The sequence below is a fragment of the Gamsiella multidivaricata genome (assembly GCF_025024155.1).
Source record: "Gamsiella multidivaricata strain RSA 2152 chromosome Unknown BC939scaffold_29, whole genome shotgun sequence".
NCBI lineage: Eukaryota > Fungi > Mortierellomycota > Mortierellomycetes > Mortierellales > Mortierellaceae > Gamsiella > Gamsiella multidivaricata.
This window is the reverse complement of record NW_026251737.1, coordinates 114,339-128,101: the sequence shown is the minus strand read 5'-3', so window position 1 is coordinate 128,101 and position 13,763 is coordinate 114,339. Positions and strand designations below refer to the sequence as shown.

The following is a 13,763-nucleotide window of genomic DNA, read 5'->3' as shown; positions in this document are numbered from 1 at the left end:
TGGAGTAGAGCCCCAATGTCATTGCGCACTCTGTGACACGCTTTAACACGCTTTAACACGATAACCGGTGAATTTAATCACCAGATCAGCAGCAGACAGAAAGCAGATCCTGTCAGGCTGTCCACCTCGACATATTAACCGAGTACATGGCGCTCGCATTTTGCGCCATAGTTGTCCCACGCATGGTCCTTTGCTGCATCATAGTGCCATGAATCGCGACAACAGTCACCGCCCGTTTCATTTCTTCAAAGTGACCTCATGTCATTTCCTTTTTCTCACACCCAACTCTCCACCTTCACCTCTTCGCTTTCTTATCTTCTAACCAACTTTACACCACCAGCAACAGCAATCCACCCACATCATGCCTCTTATCACCAGTGACCAAGCAGCCGAGTCTGCCTTGAGGAAGGACGGCATCATTCCCGATGTCATCCCAGAATTTCACTCCAAGACCATGCTGATCGTCAGCTACGGCAACGGGAAGGAAATCGCACTCGGCAACAAGTTGTCGGCCGAGGGTACGTCCGGAGGTCACCCTTCGCTAAACTGGAGCTGCTTTGGCACAGATATAGTTGTATTTGTCTTCTAAGCGACGGCTTGCGTCCTTATGTCGAGCGCGCTCTAAGCTAGAACGACTATCCTCTGCGTTGACAATCCATTTTAACAATGCCTCTTTACCCTCTTGGAACACCATAGAAACTCAGCAGTCTCCTGAGGTGTCTTTTCAAGCCGATGATCCCAACGACAAGTACACTCTTATCATGGTACAGTCCGATTCACACTTCTTAGCAGGCCTTGGCAAAAAATTGAACAGCTCATCAAGGATTCGACTCCATGTGCTAAACATGACGTGTCGGGCATCCGCCTAAACCGATTTTTTTTTCTATCTTGCCTAACATAGACTGATCCTGACGCTCCTAGTCGTAGCAACCCCAAGAATCGCGAGTTCCGCCACTGGATCGTCTCCAACATTTCAGGCTCATCTCCAACGGCGATTCAGCCCGCGAATCTGTCGCAGGGAACCATCCTCACGCCCTATATGGGCCCAGCACCTCCCAAGGGCTCAGGCCCTCACCGATATGTCTTTTTGCTGTTCAAACAATCGACCTCAAACTTGACACTTGCGACCCCTCTCTCGCATGATCGCCCGGGCTTCAAGTCGAAGCAGTTCTCGAACGAGACTGGGCTTGAGTTGGTCGGCGCCAACTACTTCTTTGCAGAGAACCCTTAAATCCCCCCCCCCCCCTCCTCCTCCTCCTCCTCTTAGCGCGCCATCCATTTCTGTAGGACGCTCGGGGGGATTTTTTTTTCTTTATTTTGCTTGCAGTCGAAAGTCAAAGTCAGTCGTAAAGCAAACAGCTGCTAACCCCTTGTAAATAAAAGACGGACATTCACTGCCTGTGAAGTAAGCGTTTGGAGGATCTGCAGCGTTTTTTTTTATTTATTTACAGGGTGTTATAGCCACCGCTTCGACACAGCTGCATTCTCTTTTTTTTGATACGTTGATGCTAAAAAAAATGGGAGGACGAAATAGGAGATATTTGCGCTGAATGGAAATAATAAAAATAAAAAGGACTAACTCCGTCATTTAAAAGGCGCCTCCATTCTTGGCGTGGCTCGAAACGAACAATCCTGCGCGGATGGTACCCGTGGCACCAATGAGGGCTAGAGCAGCAACTGTAATGTTCTTGAGCTTGGTATATTCTGGGAAGTACACCTTGGTCTGACGAAGAGCATGGTTATCCACATACAGGTAGTAAGCATACAACGGGTACGAGACACCATATGAGATGTGGAAGGCTGCCATGGCATAGGTGCTCGTAATCCAGATCGTCGTGACACAGTTGCCGATCACATGGACGATTGAGGCAGCGACCAAGAGCAAGAGCTGCTCTGGGTTACGCCACTGCATGCCCCAGATCGACGCATCCTGGTTCAAAGCAACAACCGAGTAGGTAGGGCCACCGTTGGCATGACCGTTGGTGCCGTTGCTGGGAGCAGGGACAAAGTCGATGACATGAGCGGGTTCTCCAGCGAAGCGTGCTTCGTGAGCAGAGCCGGGAGTCAAGGACGCGTTGCCATTAGCGGATTGCTGGGTGTTGTGTTCGGGAAGGGGAGCACGGGCAACGAACTTCTTCCAGCCAGCATGGAGTTCGTGCAGAGGGTTGGTGCGGGACGAGTCAGTGGTCGGGAGGGTTGAGTTAGGCTGCGTAAGGTTCACGCTCTGCAACGAGCTCGAAGAGACGGTCGTGCCACTGCGCTGCTGCTCCTCTTGCTGCTGTGCAAGGCGGTCAGCGGCCTTCTGGGCTTTGGCAAGCTCGATATCGTGGCGGTTTGGATCGCCGAATGCTGCCAACTGTCTCTTGGTCGAGTTGTACATCCGGACAAAGAAGACAATAAGGGCGAAATCCGAGCAGAGTCCTATGAGTGATCATCGTGCCGTGAATGGTGTAAAAAGCGATTAGTAAAAGGGTCATTGCAGGTTAGGGTCGTGCTAGCGCTTCAGCCCGCCATTCCGCCGCCGTTGCTCCATTAGAACAGATGCTCCTTCATGCAATGACCATCGTCTTGTTCATTTTACTGTCACTTACCCTGCCAGCGGAAGAAGATGGCGTCTAAGGGCCATGGTAGATAGACGCTCAGCAGGATAGTAATGCAGACATAGCTAAACATGTACAGCCCAAATGACATGCTGCTGACTCGACCACCGGACTGCAAGACTACGATCAAGGCGACCTCAAGCAAATTGTGCAAAGCACCAACGACAGCCCAAATCTTTCCAACATCGAAAAAGAGATAGCCCAAAACAGCAATCCAGGTCGCATTGATGTAGTAGAGGATGAATTGATTGATCTGAGTCGACGCCTCCTCGTTTCCTGTTGACAGCGTGACAAAGCCCGTCAAGGAGCGCGAGGGTCGGCGGATGGCTTGGCGAGCGGCATAGGCTGCTCCGGTGGCAAAGAGAAGAGCCAACATCGTGAAAGACATGGTAATTTCCTTGACCTCGTCTATTGATCACGGAAGAAAACCCAGCGGAATATGAAAGACGGATTAATACAACGGGAATACTTGATGACAAAACAAACAATAACAAAGTCCGATCGCGGGTGGGCGCAGTTGGGATTCCAGGCCCACAACAAGACAAAACACTCGGGTTTCGCTTGACTTACTCTTGTATGTCTGATGCCATGTTGGGAAACCGGTGATAGGCGAGGTATGTTGTGGTGGGGGATCATCGATTTTGACGCCCATGAAGGAGGCAACCTAACAAGTTTGCAAACGAAAAGTGTTCAATACCAAGTAGAGGATACAATATACCAATCCACGTGGATTTGGTCGTTAGAACGCTCAGAGTCATGGATAATATCCTTACTAGGGCCAGGAGACCAGTCACCGCACCGGCAGCAATCAGAAGGTCGCGTACTGCCATATTTGCAAATTTCGACTAGACTATCGTTAAGAAGGGTTTCGGTCCAATTGAGGAAAAAGTAAGAGAAAGTGGGAACTGGACCTGGAAGGACTTGAAAGGAGTAGTGGATGGGGAAAGGTGAATTAAAGAGATGGAAAAGGGCGTTGTTCCTGCAGTGGATAAAGTTCTCCTTTTATATGCCGCGGTCAAAACTGATACTGTCCGCGTCGACATCTGTGTTTGCTCCGTTCTGCTTTCCAGATGGGGAGAGGAGGATGGCGAAGTAAACATGGTTTAGGAGCGATCCAAAGAACGCCTCACCAACCTTCTTTCCCGAGGAGGAGCAGCATGATTAGGCAAGCGGGAATCAAAGAGATTGGCAAAAGAAGCAATGAGCACAAATGCATTTGGCCAATGGCATACTGCGGTGCCATGTGTGTGCCATGTATTCCATGAACCCTGTTTCTATCTTGTTCACTCTCCACCATAAGGAGATATGGAAAAGAGTGCATTCCAGAGCTGGCTTGCCCTTATCAAGAAAAGAATAGAAGTAGGGCCGGGCCGTCCCTCCCGCATTGCCTCAGCCAAAAAAAAAAAAAAAAATAGAAAAAAATAGAAAAATAGAAAAATAGAGAAAAATATAAAATACAGCAGTGTGCCTGAATTCTGAATAATGAATTTCTACTGTACGCCACGGGTGCTTTGTTGATGAGATGTGCGTGCAACGTGCAGCCATGCTTGTTTGTTTTCATGTTTCCCTCCGCCATGACCACAATTGCTCTGTGAAGATTCTCATCAGAGCCCTTGCTTTTCTCCTCGGAGCAAATTCGTTGTGCATTTCCAGCCCCTTCACTCACTCCATCCTCTTTCTTTACCGTTCGTTCATTAGGTTGACCTTCCGCGTATTTACTTTACCAAGATGAGCACAGCAGTAACCGGCTCGATAGATGGGTTTATTACGCCTCCATCATTTTGTCAAAGACTAGGCCTATCCTTCTTGTTTGTGCGACCATCGGGTAAAAATACATCTACGACCATTTGCGAAAGGTTCCAAAGGTACTCTGGCGATCAAAGCTGCAATGTTTTACGAGGTCAAATCATATTGCGGTTCCAAAGCGAGGATGCCAATTGGATCCTATTCGAATTTTTTTTTTTTTTTTTACAAATGTTTTAATCTAATGAAAACAGGAGCCTCTAAATGAGTTTCTTTGCCATCCCTTGGCTTATTCTCCTCATCTTCGGATCACTCTCGTCTTTACGCTTGGGCCTCAATCTTGAATTCTGATTCTTCTGGGCGATGAGTTCCCTTAGAAAATGCAACCGAGCACTTGGCCATCGTTGAGGATGCACGCGTGATAGAATCTGTCATGTAATAATCAGAAATCACAGGCGTCATCACCATGTTTGCAGACTTGATACTTGATTTGTTCAAGGTCGCGAGACCCAGTGAGGCAACGGCTACTGAGCTGGGTTCCACCACGTTGTAGTTGGCAAAGTGCGGTGCAATGTCACGTAGGCGATCGCGGACCTGGTGGACGTCGTCATATGGTAATGTGGCTCCGGCCACTTCGGAAATGGCACGAATAATCTTCCAGTCCTCACGAGCAGCACCAGGTGGTGGAACAGCAGCACGGGTCATCTGGGGGCGACCCTCTGTATTGACGTATGTGGCACTCTTCTCTGTGTATGTTGCTCCCGGCAGAATCACATCGGCATACTGGGCACCAATATCGCCGTGATGACCCTGATAGACCACAAATGCATCCTTGGGAATATCGCTGGGTGAGATCTCATCAGCCTCAAGCAAGTACACAAATGAAGTCTTGCCGGTCTCCTTTGCTTGAGGAACAAATCCGATGTCATATGCAGCGGTTCTGCTGGCAGCCTATGTTTATTAAAAGCAAAGTCATTAAAAAATAATGGCAAGTGAGTAGCATGAAGCAGTACCATTCGAGGTCAAAAGATCGTCGATAGCCATTTGCTGATCATTTCCCTCAGCACTTACACGTTGGAGGACGTTGTAACCGTTCCAGTTCTCCTGGAAGAACTTGTCCTTGTGCTGACTGACAATCTTGGACACGGCAGAGAAGACATATTCGCTATCAGGTAAGTCGCTCACAGCGCTTCCGACGATGATCATGGGGTTATTGGCAGCGGCAAGCTGAGCAGAGAATGCGTGCTTGCCAGAGATGAGAGCCTCGAGGGAAGAGGTGTCGGCACCAATGTGTTCATAGTCATAGGTCAAATCGACAGGGGTACCAACGAGACCGACGTTGAGACCGTTGTAGACAAAGGCCTTACGGATGCGAGCGTTCATGACAGTTGCCTCATGGCGAGGGTTGGTACCAATCAAAAGGAGGGCATCCGCTTGCTCGATTCCGGCGATCGTAGAATTCAGCAAGTAGTTGGAGCGGAAATCAGCCCCATGGGCGGGGGCGTCCTGGCGACGGTTATCGACGGTAATGTTTTCGGACCCGAGAGTGTTGACAAGATCCTTAAGCGCGACGAGAGACTCTGCATCAGCTAGCTGACCAGCGATGGCTTTGATACCTACGCCAGAAGCCTTCATCTCTGAAGCAACCTTCTGAAGGGCCTCAGCCCAGTTGACACTGACAAAGGTATCGCCCTTGCGGACCATGGGAGTAGTCAAACGCTGAGTCTTAAGACCGTCGTATGCCGAACGGGTTCTGTCAGAAATCCACTCCTCGTTGATCTCTTCGTTCAAGCGTGGGAGAATACGCATGACTTCCACTCCACGAGAGTCGATGCGAATATTGGATCCAAGAGCGTCAAGGACATCGATCGATTCTGTGTTCTTGAGCTCCCAAGGACGAGCGTTGAATGTATAAGGTTTGGAGAGAAGAGCACCGACAGGGCAGACATCAGCCAAATTTCCGGACATCTGTTTGATCAAACATCCAGTTGTTGAATGGTTGCATACAGCGCGATCCAGTTGGTTGTCGATTGAAGGATATTGGACATATGATAGATGTGGCAAGGTCATTAGCAGGCTATCCAAGCTCAGCGGGTGGCATAATTTGACCGTGTACGTTAAACAATACCTCAGAGTTCATAGTTTTCTCGATGTACGTGCCGATCTGCATGTCATTGCCACGCCCAGAGGTACCAAGATCCTGGAATCCAGCAACTTCGTTAGCGAAGCGAACGCAACGCGTGCAGTGGATGCAGCGAGTCATGGTGGTCTTGATCAATGGCCCTAAGTCCTTGTCCTCAACAGCACGCTTGCCAACAACCTCCGAGAAACGACCGCGATCCGAACCATAACGGACAGACTGATCCTGCAAATCACACTCTCCTCCCTGGTCACAAATGGGACAGTCCAATGGGTGGTTGGCCAGCAAGAACTCCATGACACCTTCACGAGCCTTCTTGACCAAAGTTGTGTCCGTTTTGATCTTCATTCCTGGCATGACAGGGAATGCACATGAGGCAACGGGCTTGGGCGATTTTTCCACTTCGACCAAGCACATACGACAGTTTCCTGCAACAGACAGGCGCTCATGATAGCAGAAGCGAGGAACGAGAACACCCGCCTTCTCACAGGCCTGAATAACAGCCGATCCTGCCTCTACCTTGACGGGCTTGCCATCGACAAATACCTCGACTTCGTTCCTGGTGATAGTAGAGGTGCGGAAGTGACGGGGAGCTACAGATCAGTCAATGGGAAACGAAGGTCGTCGTCAGTGAACTGTCTTTCCATAAGCTAATGGATTGTCCTATAACATAAGACTGTTGATTACAATGGTGTGTCCATTGTTGCGTATGTGAAGCACGCTGATATACGCCATATCTGTCATGCCTCGTCTCCAGCCAAGGACTTCGGACATAGGCTCCGAGGTAGTCATGGTGATACTGGAATAGGTGCCGTCTGCGCTCCTTTTTCCGCGCGACCGGTCGAATCCTGCGCCCTTAGCATTCTGGCACGTTTTTGTTTTGTTGTAAGACATAATCGCGCCTGAGTAGATAGGATAGGATTGGCGTGGGCGCGTCCGACCTGGGTGTTGAGACGATTCCGATCCTGTACATAGCAGGCCAGGAGGGTACAACTAACGGTACCAAGATATTACCTCCAGTTTGACGTACGATGCGGCATGCGGATTTGGCTGAGAGTGCGCGAAGCATTGCGATATGAATATGTATTTGTGTAGGGTATGAAAAGAAGCTTCTTGATCGAGTATGGTTGCCCTGCGTGGATGATGCTCAAGGTCTCTCTCAGGGGATCAAGGCAATCGGGATGAAGAGAGGAAGAAGGAGGGCTCTAGGGGAGGACAATGAAAAGAGAGGAGTTGCTGATGAAAATCCGGAGAGAATATGGAGATGCCAGACGGTGAGTGATTGCATTCCTCTCGGACGGGATCTTGGTCGCTCTCACGGCAGGGCTCTGCTCAGTTCGGCGCCCGGAGGACAAAAACAAAAAAGGGAGGGTCCAAGCCACTGGCGCGTGTGGATTGGCGAGTTTCATTTCAACGCGTTCGGAGCGAGGTCTGTTGTGCTGATTTTCCGGTCGACATCGTTAATAAAGCAATAAAAATCGCCTATCGTATTCCTCGACGGTCTAAAAGCCAATGTTTTTGCCGCTACTGCTCATGTCATCTCCGGAGGATAAAGAAAGCTGAATAGGGAGGTAATCGTGTCCTCTATTATTGCATTTTCCTTGTCAATGCTCGCAACCAGATCCACCCAATACCGTACACACCGAGTATCTTCTAATGGAAGCTTAGATTGTACCTCAGCATGCGAACGCAGGGCTATAAGGAAGTCTTAGCTTAGTACGCTTGGTTTCTGGGCATATTCAGCCTAAGCTGGGCTCTGGACACACTCAGCCGAAGCTGGGCTTTCAGTGACCACACCGCCAACCTTCTTGACAGATGCACAGGAGAGCAGAGCTTCACCGTGGCTGGATCTAAGATCATCCATATCGGCTGGTCTCGACTGCATGCTTTGAACCATTTACAGATCAACAGGCTTGTACAGCTCCGTCTCGCTTTTGACAGACTATACAAGAAGAGTGAGAAGTTGTTTTTTAAAAAAAAAAAAAAAAAAAAAAGAAGCCTGTACTTAATCATAATCCAAGCACGAAGTGTAAGCTTTATTACGTTCAGACATAGACACTAAAGAGCTGGGTATCCGGGTCAGACACAATCTCGAACCGCACCCTTCCTTCAGGGCCACCCTCGATCGTCAAAAACTCGCCATCGACGCACAACCGACCCTTCGTAGGCGTCTCCAGCTCGATGGCCTTTGTTTTAAAGTACTCGATCTTCTCCTGCTCGATGTGCTTCCCATCCGACGTTGCACCAAACATTTGCAGAATCTCGGCCTGCCCAACATTCTGGACCGCCAGTACATCCATCCAGTCGTCCGAAGTGCTAGCGAGCGGCGTAGGAGTGAATCCTGGCTCGAGCGAAGCCTGCTTGGTGATCAACAGGTATGTGAACGGTCCTGGCAGCGATATCGTAATGCCGCCGTTAGCACTGCTGCTATCGTGGGCAGCAGGACTGAACGATCGCGACGTCCGACTGTACCTTCGAACAGGGCTATAGAGCACTAATTGGCCTTCGTACTGCCGCAGGTTCTCAATGTTTTTCATGGCGGCTTGCCGAAAGCGGTCGTTGCCCAGATGCCGGAACTCGTCAGAGTCGTACACGGTCGCGCAATGGAGACCAAAGCTGTTGACGACAACTGTGTACACCTGGATCTTCCAATTCTGCTGCGCTCTTGTCGAGACCATCATGAGTCGTAGAGGAACGGATTTTCCTACGAGGAACCGGTCCACAGCGTCCTGAGCACTTGTCACGCCCAAACTGGTCGAGATCGCGTTTCCGGTGCCTGTTGGAATGATTGAGAGCTCGATCCTGGGTCGGAACTCGTCCGAGACGAAGGCAGTGCCCTCAAGTCCGCGAAGGATTCCATTGACAATCTCGTGGACGGTGCCATCGCCTCCCAAGACCATTACCTGCAGTGTGGCGGAGTTTGGTCGAGAAACCGACAACGACGGGGCGTCGGGAGCGGACTCGTTGACCACGCTGAGCGATTGGACTAGGTCCGTGATAATGGGCTTGATGTTATCGATAAAGTACGATTGCGTATGACTCTGAGCGACGCTTTCGATCACCTTGAAGGGCTTTTCGGCCTTATTGAGTGCTGGCTGAACGATCGTCTCTAGGACCTCACGGCTCTGGTTCTTGCCCGAATATGGGTTCAGGACCAGCAAGACTGGGAACTTGTTGGACGTTGGTAGGATTCCCATTGCAAAACCGAGAGCGAATGAAGCGAGTAATGCGAATGAGGTGATTCAAGTTGCTAAGGTGCCACGGAGGAAAGTAAGAAAGCAGGAAAGTAGGAAAAAGAGTGAACAAGGCACAAACGCTATCGGGAATATGCCTACCAAGTGGATGGAGCTGCGCTTCTCGTCAAAGGACAGCGATATCGCGCCATAACATAATAAATATCCCTCTGACTTGCCTTGCGATCCGCAGCTTCTGTCGCCATGTCCATCGTCTCCATCTCCGGTCAAGACCCTCGCGACAAGGTGTTCGCCTTGCCAGAGATCTGCGAGCGCATCTCCCGCTCCCTAGACCGTAAGGCCATCACCTCGTGCTCGCGCGTCAGTCGGGCATGGAATGCATCCTGGCTACCGATCCTTTGGCACACCATCGACGCAGGGAAACAGTGGCACCAACCCGCCTTTCTGGACGCTCTCGGCAGACATGGTGATCTGATCCGGATCCTCAAATGCTCACGATACGACGACATCAGCCTGCTCTTCAGTGTCGATGCCGCTATCTGCAGGAATCTCATTACCCTGGTCCTCCCAAAGACCACCCTGGCAAACGAAGCTGATCATGTACGTCTCCTTCAGCAGAACCCTCACCTTCACAACCTCTCGCTCTCCATCCACGATGACCCGTCTTCCAGCTACGCCCGTCTTATTGAAGCGGTCTGCGAATTACGCTTCTTGAGAAGGCTAGCCTTTGACGAGAACAAAACGCTTCAAGTCAGCACACTTGAGACCATCCTGAGCAAACGCAATGGATCGCTACAAGAGCTCTCGCTAAAAGGAACGTATTTTATCAAGCACCCCTTTGGATCCGCAGAGGAATTCGCGTCAGGACTCTTGGCGGCATCTGATCTAGCTGGACAAACTTCAGCAGAAGCACTATCCAAGGACATTAAGATCGAGTCCAAAGAGTCGTTCGGGATCCGGTCCTTGTGCATGGACAGCGTCACATGTATGCAGGACTTGGTGCTTAACCTCGGCAGCCGATTCCCGTTACTCAATCGACTCTCACTCCGAGAATCAGCCGAGGTGTACTTTAGCAAGGACTTTCCTGCACGACTAGCTAAGCGCTGCCCCAAAATTAAGCATTTGGACATATCGTGTTCGGAGGACATGGACGATGCCACAATCGCCAGTTTGATCGCATCCTTCCCCAGCTTGCAAACATTCCACGCAGCAGAGACACGGTTTGGGAACAAAAGTCTTATGGCATTGGTGGAATACTGTGGAGGCCTTACTGTTCTTGACATCAACACGACGTACGGGATCCAGGGTGAAATCGTTCAACAACTGCTCGAGAGATGCTGGGGACTCAGGAAACTGGAAGGCTGGGATGTCTCGGTAAATGTGGGCAAAATGATGGCGGAGGCGTATAAAAGTGGACGGGCAGCAAGCGCAGGACCTGTCGTTGCCCACACAGACAGCTCTATCCTTCGAACAAAGCATTCCAATCATCAGGGTCTTCGGGGACAGTGGGCATGCCTTGAGCTAGAGTCTTTGGTCCTGCGCTTTGATTACGACTCCAGCGAAATGACCGAAGACGAGAAGCGACTGTATCCGCCTTCATTAGCGCGACGATTCGTCTACGAACAATTGTCAAAGTTGAAAAAACTAAAGTACCTGGCCATCGGCGCGACTCTACTGAACAATGGAGAGCATGGGAGCGATTTCGAAGGTGAAGGGGATAAGGACGAGACAAGCGATAGCATCTGGATCGACTTTTCGCTGCGATCTGGGCTTGCGCTGTTGGTGCCACTCACGGACCTCCACACGTTGTGTCTGAGTGCAATCGACCATGCCGTCGAAGTGCCTGAGATCGTGTGGATGAGCAAGAATTGGCCGAACCTGAGGACTATCGAAGGACTCTACGAAGACGATGACGAACAAGTCGTTCAATGGCTACGGGAAAGTCGTCCTGATATTGAGATTGACGAGGAATAGGACTTTTACTGGCATTCCCTTTGATCAATAAAATTTATATGCATTCTTAGCAATATGATCTTGGATAAAGTGACAATGTTGAAAGTAATGGTGCCTTATCACTCACAACAGCTATCTTTTATAATTTACATGGTAATATGCACGAAATGAGCTGAATGAACGTTCTCATCTCCCAAGGGGAATTGATGAGTCGTCCTTGTTATCGCGTCGTTGTGTCAATCTAGCCTCATGGACCCTATTCGCAATGGTGACCGTAGTGCTAGCCGAACTCAAAGGAGTATCGGACGAAATCCGACCGAGCTGACCTCTCTCCAACTAGATCCTCCTCAAAGTCGTTATTTCTGTATAGAACATTGTCCTGGACAACAGGAGTGGACCCTGTGGTCGGATCATAGGTAGCAGTCGATTGAACGATAATGCGACCATTCTCGCGTCGCTTTCGCCCCGCGCTTAGTCAGCGCCTATTTGCCCACCTCCACATCCATCGCGGCAATCGAGCACGCCTTCGTCGTTGCTCATATGTGACGTATTGCTACTAAGACGCAATCACCGACCTCTTCGCGGACGGGCAGGTGGGATTCTGGTGTTATTGAGAGTCTGGTTATCGGATTTTTCGACACTTTCATCACCACTCTCAGTTTCACTGTCTTCTTCTTCCGCGCCTCCACCGTCGTTCTCATTACTGTTGGTTTCGTTTCAACCGTGTTCGTTGCTACACTAAGTCCCTTTCTCGCGTTTCCTGTCGTAGCGTCTTTCGAAACCGCTAGACTTCGCTTCTCAAGCATCTTGCGCTCCCTCTTCTGGATCCGCTTCCGCTCACTCAACAACATCCTCTTCCTCTGTATCTTCGCTCACCCGACCAAACAATCACCTAGAAGTGTACATAGTTCCTCCTTCCGAATGGTTTTGGCAAGGTACTGGTTCATTCCACTTTCAATCCATTTTTCTCGATCGCCGAGCATCACACACGCGGTCACCGCCACGATAAACGGTTCCTCCGCGTTTACGCCATCGGCATGGGTTCGGATCTCGGTTGCAGCCTCAAGTCCACTAAGAACTGGCATCCAAAGGACCATGAAGAGGATATCGAACTGTTTTGCTGGAGGGTCTGATGCATTAGGGTATCCTCATGGCCCTCTTGTCCGCCACGGGTCGCTTTGGCGATCGCCGCTGACCAGACTCGGCATTTGTCCACAGCCTCCTGACCATTGTTGGCAAGCTCGGGCGTAATACCCATACGACTCAGTATCTTGGAAATAGCCTTTTGGCTCACGAGGTTATCATCTACAAGCAGACAATGGACCGTCTTGAGTTGCTCCTCGCGTTCGTCTGCCCGGTGACCGTTGTCAGGCACTGCAAGTTCAGCTGGCGTGCTGGATCCTGTTATCAAATCATGGAGCATAGGCAGGAATTTGGATTGCTTCACGGGTCCGGTGAGCTCTCTGTCTGGGCTGATCGTGCGGACACGCTGCAAAATGTTTGAAAAGTCAGGACGCAAGTACGGCTCCGGTTGAAGGCAATCACAGATCAAGTGGTTAACCGCGTCAACGCTCTCGTCCGAATCATCACCCAGTAGGAGATCCAGCCGCTGGTGTTCAAACTTGACCATGTACAACACTTGAGACGAGCCATCGATGAGATCCATATTCTGAAGCTGTCTGGCGTAGGGTGCAGTTCGCGTCATAATCTCGTTAAAGATAACTCCCGCACTATAGACGTCACCAGGCTTGCTTGCGAAAGATATGGCCATCTCGGGTGCGACCCAAAGGTCTTTCTGGATCTCCTTGGCCGTCCTGGCAATAGAAAATCACCCCTCATCCACCTCAGAAGCCAGTTCGTCGCCAGTACTCTGAGGAACCAGCGGCGTATGCGAATGATAAAGTCCTCGGTTGTCAGCACTTGTGTGAGGCGAAGAATCTAAAGCACTCATATCCGCTCCAACAACCCCCTCGTCTGGGGCAGGTATAAGGGTCGCTAGAAGCGGGTTCGTCGTCGTTCCTACGTTGTATCCTACCCGCTGTCTTCACGAATTCATCGAGTCCGTATCCATCCATCTTGACTTCCCATCGACTGGTGACTAGGTAGTTGGATGATCGCAGGTCACCATGGTAT

The 13,763-nt window shown here is 50.3% G+C and overlaps 6 protein-coding genes across 6 annotated transcripts; 2 read left to right on the top strand and 4 right to left on the bottom strand.

Moving 5' to 3' along the window:
• Nucleotides 1-130: 130 nt before the first annotated feature.
• On the top strand, nt 131-1,265 carry BC939DRAFT_450080 (phosphatidylethanolamine-binding protein). Its single transcript, XM_051555464.1, has 3 exons — nt 131-518; nt 697-764; nt 902-1,265. Exons 1-3 carry the CDS (start codon nt 362-364, stop codon nt 1,229-1,231), a joined length of 555 nt encoding a protein of 184 aa, XP_051412637.1. The 5' UTR covers nt 131-361; the 3' UTR covers nt 1,232-1,265.
• A 149-nt stretch (nt 1,266-1,414) lies between these two features.
• On the bottom strand, nt 1,415-3,827 carry BC939DRAFT_450077 (uncharacterized protein). The gene is made up of 4 exons (XM_051555463.1): nt 3,374-3,827; nt 3,171-3,264; nt 2,592-3,008; nt 1,415-2,421 (listed from the first exon to the last, which is right to left on the bottom strand). Exons 1-4 carry the CDS (start codon nt 3,428-3,430, stop codon nt 1,589-1,591), a joined length of 1,401 nt encoding a protein of 466 aa, XP_051412636.1. The 5' UTR covers nt 3,431-3,827; the 3' UTR covers nt 1,415-1,588.
• Nucleotides 3,828-4,664: 837 nt separating this feature from the next.
• BC939DRAFT_502758 (NADH-quinone oxidoreductase) lies at nt 4,665-7,552 on the bottom strand (the record flags this gene model as incomplete). The annotated part of the gene is made up of 5 exons (XM_051560321.1): nt 4,665-5,294; nt 5,415-6,311; nt 6,472-7,076; nt 7,161-7,385; nt 7,498-7,552. 5 exons carry the CDS (start codon nt 7,550-7,552, stop codon nt 4,665-4,667), a joined length of 2,412 nt encoding a protein of 803 aa, XP_051412635.1.
• Nucleotides 7,553-8,528: 976 nt separating this feature from the next.
• BC939DRAFT_502757 (ATP-NAD kinase-like domain-containing protein) lies at nt 8,529-9,680 on the bottom strand (the record flags this gene model as incomplete). Its single annotated transcript, XM_051560320.1, has 1 exon — nt 8,529-9,680. One exon carries the CDS (start codon nt 9,678-9,680, stop codon nt 8,529-8,531), a length of 1,152 nt encoding a protein of 383 aa, XP_051412634.1.
• A 240-nt stretch (nt 9,681-9,920) lies between these two features.
• BC939DRAFT_502756 (uncharacterized protein) lies at nt 9,921-11,651 on the top strand (the record flags this gene model as incomplete). Its single annotated transcript, XM_051560319.1, has 1 exon — nt 9,921-11,651. The coding sequence occupies one exon, from the start codon at nt 9,921-9,923 to the stop codon at nt 11,649-11,651; it is 1,731 nt and encodes a 576-aa protein (XP_051412633.1).
• A 916-nt stretch (nt 11,652-12,567) lies between these two features.
• Nucleotides 12,568-13,659, bottom strand: BC939DRAFT_141917 (uncharacterized protein). The gene has a single exon (XM_051550157.1). It carries the CDS (start codon nt 13,399-13,401, stop codon nt 12,655-12,657), a length of 747 nt encoding a protein of 248 aa, XP_051412632.1. The 5' UTR covers nt 13,402-13,659; the 3' UTR covers nt 12,568-12,654.
• Nucleotides 13,660-13,763: the final 104 nt, after the last annotated feature.